At 40.7% G+C, this 12,883-nt stretch overlaps 1 protein-coding gene across 1 annotated transcript in view; it reads right to left on the bottom strand.

Annotated features, from left to right (window-relative positions):
- Positions 1-412: 412 nt before the first annotated feature.
- Positions 413-12,883, bottom strand: part of KPNB1 (karyopherin subunit beta 1) — a 42,659-nt gene continuing 30,188 nt past the window's right edge. Inside the window, exons 16-22 of the mRNA XM_044444557.1 lie at positions 7,737-7,819; positions 6,461-6,568; positions 5,403-5,546; positions 5,206-5,311; positions 4,413-4,527; positions 3,468-3,629; positions 413-2,595 (exon numbers count right to left, since the gene is read on the bottom strand). Of these exons, the coding sequence (XP_044300492.1) occupies position 2,595; positions 3,468-3,629; positions 4,413-4,527; positions 5,206-5,311; positions 5,403-5,546; positions 6,461-6,568; positions 7,737-7,819 (719 nt within the window). The 3' untranslated portion in view covers positions 413-2,594. The remainder of the gene's footprint in view (positions 2,596-3,467; positions 3,630-4,412; positions 4,528-5,205; positions 5,312-5,402; positions 5,547-6,460; positions 6,569-7,736; positions 7,820-12,883) is intronic.

Below are 12,883 nucleotides of genomic sequence, written 5' to 3'. Positions count from 1 at the left end.
TAACTGTTTCCAGACATAACATATTCCAACTTATCTGCACAAGCAGTTTTACCTAGACTTGAGGTAGAACAGGTATACAAGTCAAATTCTGCAAGCTTCCAAATGCATTCCTTTAAGGCTTTCAAGGGAAATTGAACTCAATTGCTTTTCTCTAAAAATATGTAGGAAAGGTTTTGAGTGTGTGCGCACAACTTGTTGTGCTACTAGGAAAGAGATAAATGGTAGTAGTACTTACTTGACAATCTCTCTCTTGCAGCATGCACAGGGTACCTCTACCACCCTTGTTGAAGACAGTGGCTTACAGAATTCTAACTACAGAGAAAAGGCGCTTCAAAGACAGAGGCTGATTTATGCTCTAGCCTCTGCCATTTTAGGAATTAAACACTGAATGGCAAGAGAAAAGAAGACACAGTTTTCCGTTTCCACTACTAACTCAGTGTACTTTATTCGCCTGCAGCCTACAGCTGAACAGCCAACACTGGACAGAGTTTAGTAGCACTGAGGAATGATCAGATCTCCCCTTCACATATCCCTCTCCCAAATTCAGGAATGGCTTTCGTTTTGTGGACAACTTTCAAAGAAAATTCCACCCCAAAGAAAAGGCATTAAGAAAAGGTGGACCCAGGTTTGTAAAAAGCCCATCTTTCAGACTCGTGCTGGAACTTCCTGCTTAGCCACCTGATTTTTTTTTTGTACATTGGTTCCAAAAGTTGGCACTTGGCGCTCCAATTCTGAACCTAGCACTGAAAGGCACACATCAGATACCCTGTACAAGAAACTGGCATGCTTGCTTTCCAATGAAGATGGAAAACTGAAGAGGATCCCAAGATGAGCCTAAGAAAATTGCAGAGGCAGAGAGGGGACACAAGAGAAATAGGTACTCTTTTTAAAAATGCTTTGTAGAAGGCATTAGATTCCCTACCTAACAAGGCAAGCTTGAAAAGCACCCAAGTTTAGAAGCCCCTAAGCATCAATAGCTGCCTAGTTAGAAGCAGGTACATCTCACTCCCCTCTGCCTTCTAAGAATCTTTGAACAGCTACAGAACTGTTGCCTCTCCCCATACACTGTAGAATATTTAAGAAAATGGTCTATAAAAAGTTGTGAAACTTTTATGCAGTTTCACAAGTACACTGTAGACCCTAGCACACAGCTGTACATCCAGCTATTTCTTTGTTAAAAAAAAGACTTCCTGTTTACTTGAAAGACCAACAGAAAATAAAAGTAGTACTGGGGGGAATGTTTGACACCATTTTATTAATCTTCAACTGCAGTGGAAAAATATAACCTTTTACAAGTGCCATCCTGTGTAAGCTCAAGTCAGTATATATATATTTATATAAATTTTTCCTTTTTGAAGTGCAGCAAGACTAATACCGTATCAGAATCAAATAAAGAGAACAAATAGGCCAAGCGGTTTCCAAATCGTACTTTTATCTTTTTTGCTTTGTTTGAACATTTGAATTTCAACCTCATTTTTGCAATCCAAAATATTTCCTGAAGGTTTTTCCCTTGTTTGGACTTTATTTCCTTTTTTAACTCTTTGGCACAATTGTGTGTGGTTCGGGCTACTTTGTTCACGCCAAGAGAGGGGCTTTGTCCCTTTGGGAGTTTTGTTTTTGCCAATTAATAGCAGAGTTATGTTTTATTTCAAAGCCTCACATCCCATTTAGAGAAATTGGATTCTAATCTCTCTTCTAACACGCGAGAGTTTTTCTGGACACCCTCCCCACCTCCCCCCACCCACCCCCTGGTTTCTACATTCACAGTTGAACAAAATAAGGAAGGAAAGGCGCTTTTTAATGAAACAAGATCGTGAAAAAGTGTCACGACGGGAGCTTTGAACATCCCACCAGCGATTCCCTAAAGAAGTCCTCTACTGAGCAACTTCTCTTCCCCCCTCCCCCCTTAACCTCTCTTATTCTTCTGCTGCTTCAAGTAGACTGAACTTGTTAGTTTATGAAATGCAACTGCTAATCTCTTCAGTATTTCTTTTGGGAAAGATTAACTGCAATGACAAAGTTGAGAATGTAGATACCGCCTCATTCACACACACTCACTCTTGAAAGAAAATCCTTCACCCTTCCCGTTTCTCTCGTGCACTGACAGCGTTGTGCGGCCAAAAACTCCCCTCCCCCTGAGAAAGGTGACTGAGGTGGGCTGGGGATTCCACCTCCTCCTTTCTCTCCCGCAACGAAAGCCAGACCTTATGAGCTCTCAAATAGAACCTGAAACTAGCTTTCCTCTTTCCATCATTTCCCTCTTCTCTGGCCAAAAGACACAGAAGTTAGTCCTTGTCTCTTGTCAGAAGAGACTGCATTGAAGTATGGAAATCAATCATTTTCCACTTCCTGGAGGCAAGCGATGACAAGGTTTTGTTGCTACGCAAGTCAGTGATTAGCTCCATTAACAGCGCTGCTGCTGTTTGCCGTGGCTGGATTTTCACCGTGGTGTGTTTTAAGCCTCTCACTCACTCATCCTCTCATTCCCAAACACTCAGCATCCGTGCACACTCCTCACTTCCGGGTTGGGTTTTTTTCTCAATAGATTGGAGATTTCCAGTGGGGGTTTCAGGTGTCATCCCAATGGTAACAGATCTGAAAGGAAAGAAAGCTGATGAGACTCAAAGAAAGATGTCAGGCTCTTCACCAATGGATATGAGATCACTTCCTCAATACCATGGATTTTCAGAACATTTTTTTTGCAGGGAATCCTTTCCATTTGGAAATTTGTCACATCACATGTACGATTCAAAATAAATTTCTACTGCTTGCTGTTTGTGTGTTGTGCTTCACTTATGACAGTGAAGAAAGGTTTTTCTCTTATTCAAACTTTGTTCCCTTTCAAAATCTATGGAACAATAGTGTGCAGTTCATGCTACTTTTGACAATGACCTTATGACAATGAACCAGCAGTACAGTCTAGGGCAGTTTTGTAGTGACAGAAAAGCTCCTCTCTTTTAAGTGAGCTTATTTTCCATGACTGATCTTCTCAATGAGGGACTGCTGGTAGGCTTCCAAGGAACCCTCAATGAGAAACATCTCACAAAATATAGTGGGAAAACTGCTGAGTTCACACATGCCAAATTTAAACTAGCAACATGAAGCTCACATGCTAAGCTATACTGCATCACACCAGCTTTCACTAAGCCGCAGGAATGACATAATTACAAGCAGGGTTATATGCCAAGAAACAAAAAAAATTCTGTTATGCAATCTGAATTAACCAGATATTATTTTGCATGTTTTATGCACCTACAATTTTTCAGCAAATACTAGGAAAATGAGAAGCAAATATTTGGAATAGAAAGAATTAGGGCCATAGACTAATAACTGCAAATTCCTGCTACATATTTATGACTAAGAAAATATTTTCACTGAGAACTTTATGCATGCACCCAACATTAGTTCTCTCTCAACTCCTAATGCAACTCAGCTGATTTGAGGGAGATAAATAGTAGCTTCCTTACCAAGCTTGATTCTTCAGTTTTCTCAGCTCTTTAGTGGCCCAGGTAGCAAGAGTTTTTGTTTTGTTCGTCTTTGACCTTCTTCCTTCAGTTAGCAGTTCATGTATCATGGGCCTAGCTTCTACCAACTTAAGGACATCTTTCCCAAATGCTGTGCACAAATCCCTACAGGAGAACACGAGTACAGAGAGAAATCTTTTTGTAAGTGTGTCTATAATCAGGAAGCTTCCTCCTAATCTTAAGGATTAAGATTAATTAACATAGCATGCTCTGTGTGGAGTTTACAGGTTCCTGTCCCACAGGTGGACAGAACTGATCCTGCAGCTTTGTTAGAAGTTCAAAACCTGCTCATCTTGCACTGACACTTGGCTAAGACCCTTCAAAGCATCTGGAGCCTGCATCTCAGTATCTTTCCCTTCAAAGATGCTCCAGCCTCATGATAGCAGGACCCTTTCTCCTACAGTGCCAAGACTATGCATGTACATTTAAGAAGAGAAATGCTCATCTCTCAATGATTTTGGAAAGTTGGGAGGCAGCTGGTAGAATTTTTATTTGCCTTTTCTATTGAGGGTCCACTACTTTATATTTTGTGCTGCTGTTTTTGGTAATCTTTTAAAAACAGCTATTTGTGAACTGCCCTGAGTGTAGCCAAGAGGCAGGAAATTAGTGAACTGCATCATTATCCCTCCAAAAATGAGGAGCCCCTTCTTTTGGATTTGGATCAGGGTTTGAATTAGCCAACAGATGCCTAAAGATTGAATGTGTAAATGAGTTCAAATAGACCTCTGGTCATCTTATGATATTCAACAGACTACTCAGGTTGTTCAACAGGTGGGTATGTTCATGGTCAAATCATGTCTTTTGATGTGATCCACAGGAAGCCAAAGCTTCAGTGTGGTACTTCTAAGCTACCCACCCCTCCCCAAACACCAATACTTTAGAATTTACCCTATCAGCCCAGCTGCACAGGCTACGACCACATCAGTATGATCTTCATCTGCAGCAATATGGTCAATGAAAGACAAGATGAATTCTACTCTGGGCTGGACCAGCATCACATCCGCTGAAAAGGAAGTACCATTTAGTTTTCATAAATTCATAGCTGCATAGCTAATTTCTGCCTACCAATATTAAAGACCTAAATCTTGTATGTACTGTAATTAACCATTCCTTTTAGAGCTCTTTTCCACAACAGGCAGCTTAGGCTCCAGGTGAGGCCTACAAAACTTTCATCATCTTCTCCATGCCTTTTCTCTACACCTCCCCTACAGTTGCTGGCTCTTTGAAATTCTGATTAGTCATGTTAAATGGCCACCACATTCAAGGCACTGATGGGTATCCAAGTAGCATTTCTTCTCTTGAGAATTACACGTGTATAAACATACTGCAGCCAGAGTAGCTAGTGGTCCCTGAGCAGAGGAAACATGAAGGACTGCTTAATGACCCAGGAAAATACATCACAGGGTGAATGCACGCTACTGCTTCACTACAGAAGAATGCAAAGGACTTATAACAACCTCAGAGGACAGCCCTTTACCACAAAGGTGGTGAGAGATTGGCTTAGGGCCATCTGGTAACTCCAGGCCAAGGATCTGAAAACAGATCACTTAAGCTTAGGCTCTATCTCCAACAGCCAAATATATTCCACAGAGTGTCTTCAACCCCACCCTTACAAAAGGCAGCATCCAACTTGGAAGGAGCCTTTCTCAGAAATTTATTGTTTGGGGAACTTAAAACTCACGATGCACATTCTCTTGATCTCCTTTCAGCCCCTGGATGATGCCTGTATATGCTTCCAGACAGCCTTCTCGTAGTTCATTCAGGTAGTCCACCATGTCATAGTCAGACTAAGGCCAAATGCAAACAGAAATCAGTTTGGGATTGTTACCCCAATGCAATGGCAATGTCTGAGCAATGGCCCAAATTTCCGGGCATTACCTTATCAACCTGGGCTTGAGAAGCTTGCTGTAGAGTATTTAATACAACCTCTAAGTATTTCTTAAATTCTCCTCCAATTGCAAGAGCAATGTCTCCAAACACTGAAAGAATCTGGGGCTTCACAGACCGATGCACATTTTCATTCTGTAAAGGCAAACAGCTATTTTATTCAGAGCTTGAACTGAACCCTTAACAATTACAGCACACATTTGAAAATTCAGATGTTTTGCAGTCCCAAAACTCCTCTCCCCAAAATGGTCAGGAATTGTCTCATTTTATCTCAATAAACTTATAAGGCTGTTCAATAAGCGCTCTGAATAAGTCTCAACAATTCAATGGGAATCGTTTCCAATAAGTGTGTATCAGATCACAATCCTATGCTGCAAAGTAAGAGAGGGCCCCAAGGCCACCCAATGAGCTTCACAGCAGAGCAGGATTTGAGCCTTGTTCCTCAGTCTAAATCCATCACTATTCACTGCATCATGCTAGGATTAGTTTTTTGGTTTCCCCTAGGACTAGCTAGCTCATGCCATCTGGTGCTGAATAGGTATAGGCTGCTTGAAGTTGCATTTTTAATCCAGACCTGCAGATTATGTTTCCATTTACCAAGCAAGCAGGCTGTACATAATCAGGAAGAAATGAAAAAGGCCTAACAATTCAACTTAATGATAGCACAAGTTTTATTCTTGCCTTCCCATTTTTGGCAGTGTAAGAACAATGTTCCCAGTGACCGCAATACTATCCATCACTGGATAACAAGCTTACAGTTTTTAAGCCACTGTGACTTTTGACCTATATAAAATGTCAGTCTATATCCAGTGAAAACAAGTGGGGGGGGGGAGTAGAGTAAAACATCATTTGCACACCAGAATTATTGAGAAGAAACTCACAAGGTAAGAGCATCTTGTCTTGATGAATGCCTACCCACCATGCTAACTACCAGTGGGTCTTCTAATATATTAAGGGTTTTTTCAAAGTTCCATGTGGAACTTTTCTCATTTTTAGATACTATCTGCCAGCTACCTTAGTTCAGACAGTTCATTCTGAGAGAGACTCACCCCCAAGTTTTCTAAAAGCAACTGCATAGCCTCATCACAAAAAGGCAGGATGTTGGACTGCAGAGCCCGGCACAAGTCACCCACTAGGCCCACTGCAGACAAACAGACCTGTGAAGAGAAATGCAGTAAGTTATACACCCACCCAAGCCATGAGTCACTTTTCACCCTCCCCACTCCCCTTGCCAGTGCTGATCATTTCAGCTGTGCCCTATTAAAACGCTAAATAAAGCTAGCAATGGCTCAAGTGTGACAGGTCTGGAAGAGTCATCGCTTTTCTTAACCATTTAGTGCTTAAGAAACCAATCTGCAAGCTAGAAAGATTACTTGGGAATCGGCTTCCAATAATCTAGCACAGGTTTGCACAAGCTGCAGCGTGAATATGGCCTCCAGACCATATGCTGCTGCTATGCATGCTATTAATTATCTAGATCAGGGCCCCAGTGTGGGAATGATGGGAGCTGTAACTCCCTGCAGCCCTATTGTGGTCCTGATCCAGATGGTGCCCTCTTGACTGCAATTTGCATTGTGATAAAGATTATGAATGGGAGTTTTTCCTAACAATAGTAGATGTGGAATGTCTGATTCAAACTGGACCCCCAGCAGGATGGAAAGGCTTAAAGTGTCCCTAACCCCCATGGCAGGAGATAAGACAGTTGGTATTTGCAATGTGTAGCTTTTCTATGTTCATTGGGGAAGAAAAACAAGTACCTCCCCCTGCAATCCACACAGAAGTTTTGGAGGTTGGATGGGAATACTCCAAAGGCTACAGCTCCCCATTGCAGGAAGTACTTACATAGCTGGAATTTTCCAATTTCCCATAACCCCTTCCTTTCGAAAGCTCAGGCCTTCTCTAGCCCATAATATCCAAGACTTAGGAAGCCGATATTCCCATACTCTGTACGGTGTTCTCTGGCCATCCACCCACATCTGGTTAAGTGTCTCTGCCTGCCACTACTGCATTTTGAGCCCAACTTTATCTCTGTATAACTGTTTATTTGGATAAACAGTAAGGGGAATCTTAATAGCATAGCTGCAATTTACATGTCAATCCACTAGTGGACCTGCAACATAAGAACCTTAAGAGTTTCATACTAGAAACAGAGCCAGTAACTCTTCTATTACTGGAGATGGGTTACCAATGAAAACCTTCAAATTTATCATATATACTGTACCAAGGCTTTTTATAAAATGGATTCTACATTTATTTAAAAGTGTTCTTCCTATGGTGATTCCAGTTACCCAACCCAAAGTGTTTATAAGACAAGGATGGCTATACCTGGTATTCAGCATAGTTCTTCAACCCAATGCTCAGAAAAGGTTTGAAGGCATCCATATACTTGAGAAATTCTCCTCCCAACACTGCAGAATGGAAGGGAGAAGACAGCTGAGGTCCACAGTCTAGATTCTTGCCAGATAGAATTCTGTAGTAACTTTCAGGCTAGGTTCAATAAAAAAAGTTCTATCTGCATTAAGCATACAGCAAATTTAATTTTTGATGCTCAGTACTATAAGCAGAGGTCCCCAACCTGTTTCTGTGTGGCCTTCCAACCTGCTTCTTTTCTGCTATCACCCTCAACGCATTTTCCATTAGACCAACTCTGTTCTTCCTGCCTCAAGGGGCACCATCTACTGCTGTTTTTCCTGTCCCTTTACCAAAACCAAAACAAAAAAATCCAACAACCCACAATAGCAGCATTGTTTCTTCTGGTCTTCATGGTACCTTCCATCAGCCCCCTCTTGGTTTTATCCTCCCTACCAGCATTTTGGCCAGTCTAGGTGCTTTGCTAGCCAGCAGAGCTCAGGTACCTGTACCTCTCAGCTTTTCAACTCACCCCCTCCATGCATTATTATATTGAAAGCTATATATGTGTGTAAGGAAGATAAAGAAGCTGTGTGAATGGGTACAGGAGATGTTTGGCCTGTTTTGCAAAAGGGCGGGGGGACAGTAAAAGGCCTGATATTTTTGCAAAAAAGGATAGTGTTTTGCATACCAAACATTTCTAGAAGCTCCCCCTTCAAGGCTCCTCCAAATGGCTTCCAAGGTTACTGGTGAGGTTGCTGGTTCAGGGAAAGAGCTGGTGGCTCTTTTTGCCTTGCTTGCTTTCTCTCCTCCCCCACCCACTCCAGCTAGGAGTCCTTCTCAGGCATCTGTGATTGCAGGAGCCAGTGAGTGGCCCCTTATTGAGAGGAAAGGACTACTCTCTTAGTAGCAAAGTTTATGGGTTCCCACATCTTCCTCCAGGCAAGGTCCCTTTTCTCTGGCTGCCATTTTTCTTCTCATGATTGAGGTTTGGTTGGCAGGTCGTGATACATATAATCTGAAGCCAACTTAATGGCATATTCTCTGCTCCAGGTGGGAGGCTGTCCTTTCATTCACTCTTTCTCTCTACCTGCCCTTTTCTGGAGGGCCCCCAATTTTTACAAGCATTAGCATCTGTAGATTTAAGTCTCAAGGGAGAATGATTTGTTAAGAAATAAATCTCATAGTATTCAATGTACCTGGGATTGTAGCTTTGCCACCTGGTAGGGTCAGATGCACAATCCATTTTTTAAAAATTCTTCCTAGCCTGTGCATATGGCCCAATATTCCTGAGAACTCAAGAGGCAGAAGTCTCTTCTGTTATTTGCCATGGTCAAAATGAAAATTCCCAGCTAACTGCAGCCAGAGTGGGGTGGATTTGATGGAAAAAAAGAATTAGATCCCTAAAACTGAACTTCTCATATTTTTATTTGTTCAAGAATAATATTGAAAATATGCAACTTTTGCTTTCCTAAAATTCTGTAAGGTGTCTGCAAAAGAAAGTGCTCTTTCAAAGAAACAAAAAATTGCAGATGAGCACCATGTCTTTAATGGCAAATGGAATGAGTACTTCTTTGATTTAAACAAGGATAAAGCAGTTTAAACTGTCTCAGTATTAAAGGAGTACAATGTTAAAAGGCACTCTGAATCCTGCCACAAGAGCTACTTAATGTATCAAGGAGAGGTACACTTAAACAAGATAAATTCTCTTTAAAAAAAATCAATGTTTTTGCAGCAAAATGGCTTTAGAAAGCAGGAGAACCTGATGACTGTGGGGGTCAGCTATCATGTTGCTAAATGTATTGCTGAGATTGCTAGGCCATTCACTCATGGTGAATTTGTTAAGAAATGTATGGTTAAAGTAAGGGAGAGAATGTGTCCTAGTAAGCTCTTTATGGTCTCTGTGCATCGCACATATGGGGGTGCTGTGCCTGTACATTGTCTCTGCTTGGGAAGAGTCACCCTGCTTCTCTTGGTATAAATAGGTGGGGCTCCCCCATTTCCATCAGTTCAATCACCAAGTGTGTTGAAGAACTAGGAAAAGAGCTGCACTGTCAAGGCAAAAAGTTTTGATTTTTTTTCCCTTTGGCATCTGATGAGAGCAATGGCATTATAGGCACTGCTCAGCTACTAATATTTACTGGGGGATAGATTCCAACCTCAGAATTACTGAAGAATTGTTTGCACTGCAGAGTTTGAAAGGAACTACAGCTGCAGAAAATGTATTCTTGAACATGTGAAAATCAGTAGAAAATCTTGGTCTGAGTTGGGATAAATTGGAAACCATCACAACCAATGGCGCAAGCAATACAGTGGGAAGTAAAGCTGGTGTAGTTGTGCAGAATATGGAGATGTCAGGTGGCTTAGCAGAGGCAAAGTCCTCAAACGTTTTTGCAGTCTTTGTAAGACTAAGTTGATGTCATTCTCAAGGAGAAAATTCCGGATAGATTTTTGATTTGGCTTTCTTAACTGATATCACATCTGAACATATTGAATTTAAGTGGCAGAGAAAATGAAAGCTTGTGAAATGTGACTTGCAGTCTGAACTGAAAGCTTTTGAAGAAAAACAAAACATTTTTGTGAAGCATGTTAGTGAAAGTAATTTTTCAAATTTTTCATGCTGCAATGACCTAAAATTTGTGAAGGATGGGAATTTACAATTCAATGTTGAAAGACACATCAAAGCACTAACTTATTGCACGTGGAATTCCAGAACAGATTCACTGATTGCCATAAACATGGAAAGGAAATAGGAGTGTTTCAGAATCTATTTGAAAGTAGCACCAGAAGATGCAAGTAACTTTTTTCAGATGGAACTAATTGATTTATAAACCAGCAATCATTACAGAGATATTTACAAAGAAATAGACTGTTAGATTTCTATTGTGGTCTACCTGTGGGCATGTTCACAGTTTTAGCACCACATATCTTGAGCCAACTTCTAAGATTAAAATTATGAAAACTCAGTATAGGTCAAGACTTCTAGATGAACATTTACATGACATTTTAACCTAAACTTGGACATTAAATGCCTTGGCTAACAGAAAGCAGCCACAAACATCACACTGAGTAGGTAAGCATGCATAGCTAGATAAAGGATTCCACAGTAAAATATTGTTCCAATATTTTGGAACAAAATATTGGATTGCATTCAAGTTAACCTCACTGACCTCGGAATGTTTACTTTTTATCTAAATTGGTAGGTTAATGATTGCTCCATTTTGATTTAAGATATGGCCCTCTTCAGACACTGGGCACTCTAATGTGGCCCCCATGTCCCAGAAGGTTGGGGACCACTACTATAAAGAATTGAAATGTGCGAAGAAACAACTTAAGGACTATGGTAAAATTGGCTGTTCGGAGGTAAGCAAGCTTTTCATTTGATCGAACAAGTGGATTGGCTATGTTTTTCACAACAAATGGGAGCATACTAGTTTCTTACATGTTCACAGTTTGGAAAAATAAATTAAAGCAGTTAACATCCATATATGGCATCTTGCCTAGCTTAATCATATCTCGTCTCTATTTTACAGATGGGGACCTGAAGCTGAAAAGAACTTTCCAAGGCCATGCAAAGGCTTCTTGTAGATAATCACACCACTGTCTAATTGTCTAAATACTGTTAAGAAACTCAAGTTCATATGCCTCTATTCCTGCCCATAGGAAACCTACACATTCTTTTGCATTTTAAGCTAATTATGCTTAGTGTTTTGTCAGCATGGGATTTTTACAAACCCAGGCAAGCCTGGAAACCTGGTCAACAAAAATGGCAGTAAGGGCTTTACTGCTAATCATACCAGCTTCAACAGTGAAAAAGGTACAGCAAGACTGTGCAAGCCCACAGGCAATGTCACACATGCTTTGAGCTGAATGAGGTATAAATACAGGCATTCTATAGGCAGACACAACACCTGACACAACCAACTGACAAATTTGTAATTTCCCAAATTTTTGTTCATGTTTTTAGTGGCCAACACTGAAAAATAAGCACAGTCCATGTTGTCAGCTTCAGCGGTAAGATTCTGTTAGGTTTTTTTTTTTAGATTCCAACTGTATATGGCAGTATATACATGCCACAAATGGGAGGAAAAAACAAAAATGAGTCAAGCGGTGCAACCTAAATTTCAGGATGAATAAATTGTTCTGATAATTGGGAAATTGTGCATTTATTAAGAACTTCAAAACAGGAGGAGGAGGGAAGAGGTCAATGTCCTCAAGCACTAAATATGCAATAAATTGAGCAGAAGGCAACCACTGAGAGTATAGAAAGCAGCAGTTTGGACAATGATCTCTGAATCAATATTGTTTATCCCCAAGCAGCCTCAAAATCATTCCCAAATTACATAATGAGCTAAGGGTATAATCTTATCATGTTCAACCAGCCATGCTGATTGGGGAATGCTGAGAATTATAGGACTTTTTCCTGCCTAAGTGTGCCCAGGATTGCACCCTTAGACTCAAATAATAAATGCAGGCTGTAAAGCTTTTCCTAAACAGCATTTGTTTGGTCCACAGGTAGATGTTCCAATATTGCTCTATATACACAGAAAAGCATCATGCCAAGGGGAAGACTAGACAGAACTCTTACTTCTCATCATGTAGTTCAACATACAACAGGAATTTTCTTTAAAGTGGGTTCTCTACAATTGCTTGATTCAGCTGCATCTGCAAACTGGGGTTGTGTATATTTATGTAATGTGTAAGCTAAGCATGCATAAGGGTACCTTGATTCTATTTAAAAACAACAGCTTCAAGGAGTGGCAATTTTGATAAGGAAAGCAGAAGGGGGTTAGCTCTTCTCAGTTTCCACATTTCACTATTTACTTGGCTGCAGTTCTCTCACTTGCATGCTGACTGCCTTTAACCAGGGTTCTAAGACATGCATACTCTTGACTCAAAACATTAAGAGGAAAGCAATTTAGGAAAGGTCTGGAGAAGAGAAGTAGTAGGGTGTGAGATTGGCTAAGACTCCTGCTCCCTCAAGATACACAAGCAAACTAATTCACTGTTTGAAGTTCCTGCCTCCCAAGGCTGCTTTTCTTTTAAAAATGTTGCCTGGACTTTGCACCTACATGTCTCCTATGCATATCTTCCTCTAAGTTAACTCTTTTAACATTCTTCTC

Source organism: Varanus komodoensis, unplaced genomic scaffold, assembly GCF_004798865.1.
Source record: "Varanus komodoensis strain SLA01 unplaced genomic scaffold, ASM479886v1 scaffold45, whole genome shotgun sequence".
Classification (NCBI taxonomy): Eukaryota; Metazoa; Chordata; class Lepidosauria; order Squamata; family Varanidae; genus Varanus; species Varanus komodoensis.
This window is presented reverse-complemented; position numbering and strand designations above follow the sequence as displayed.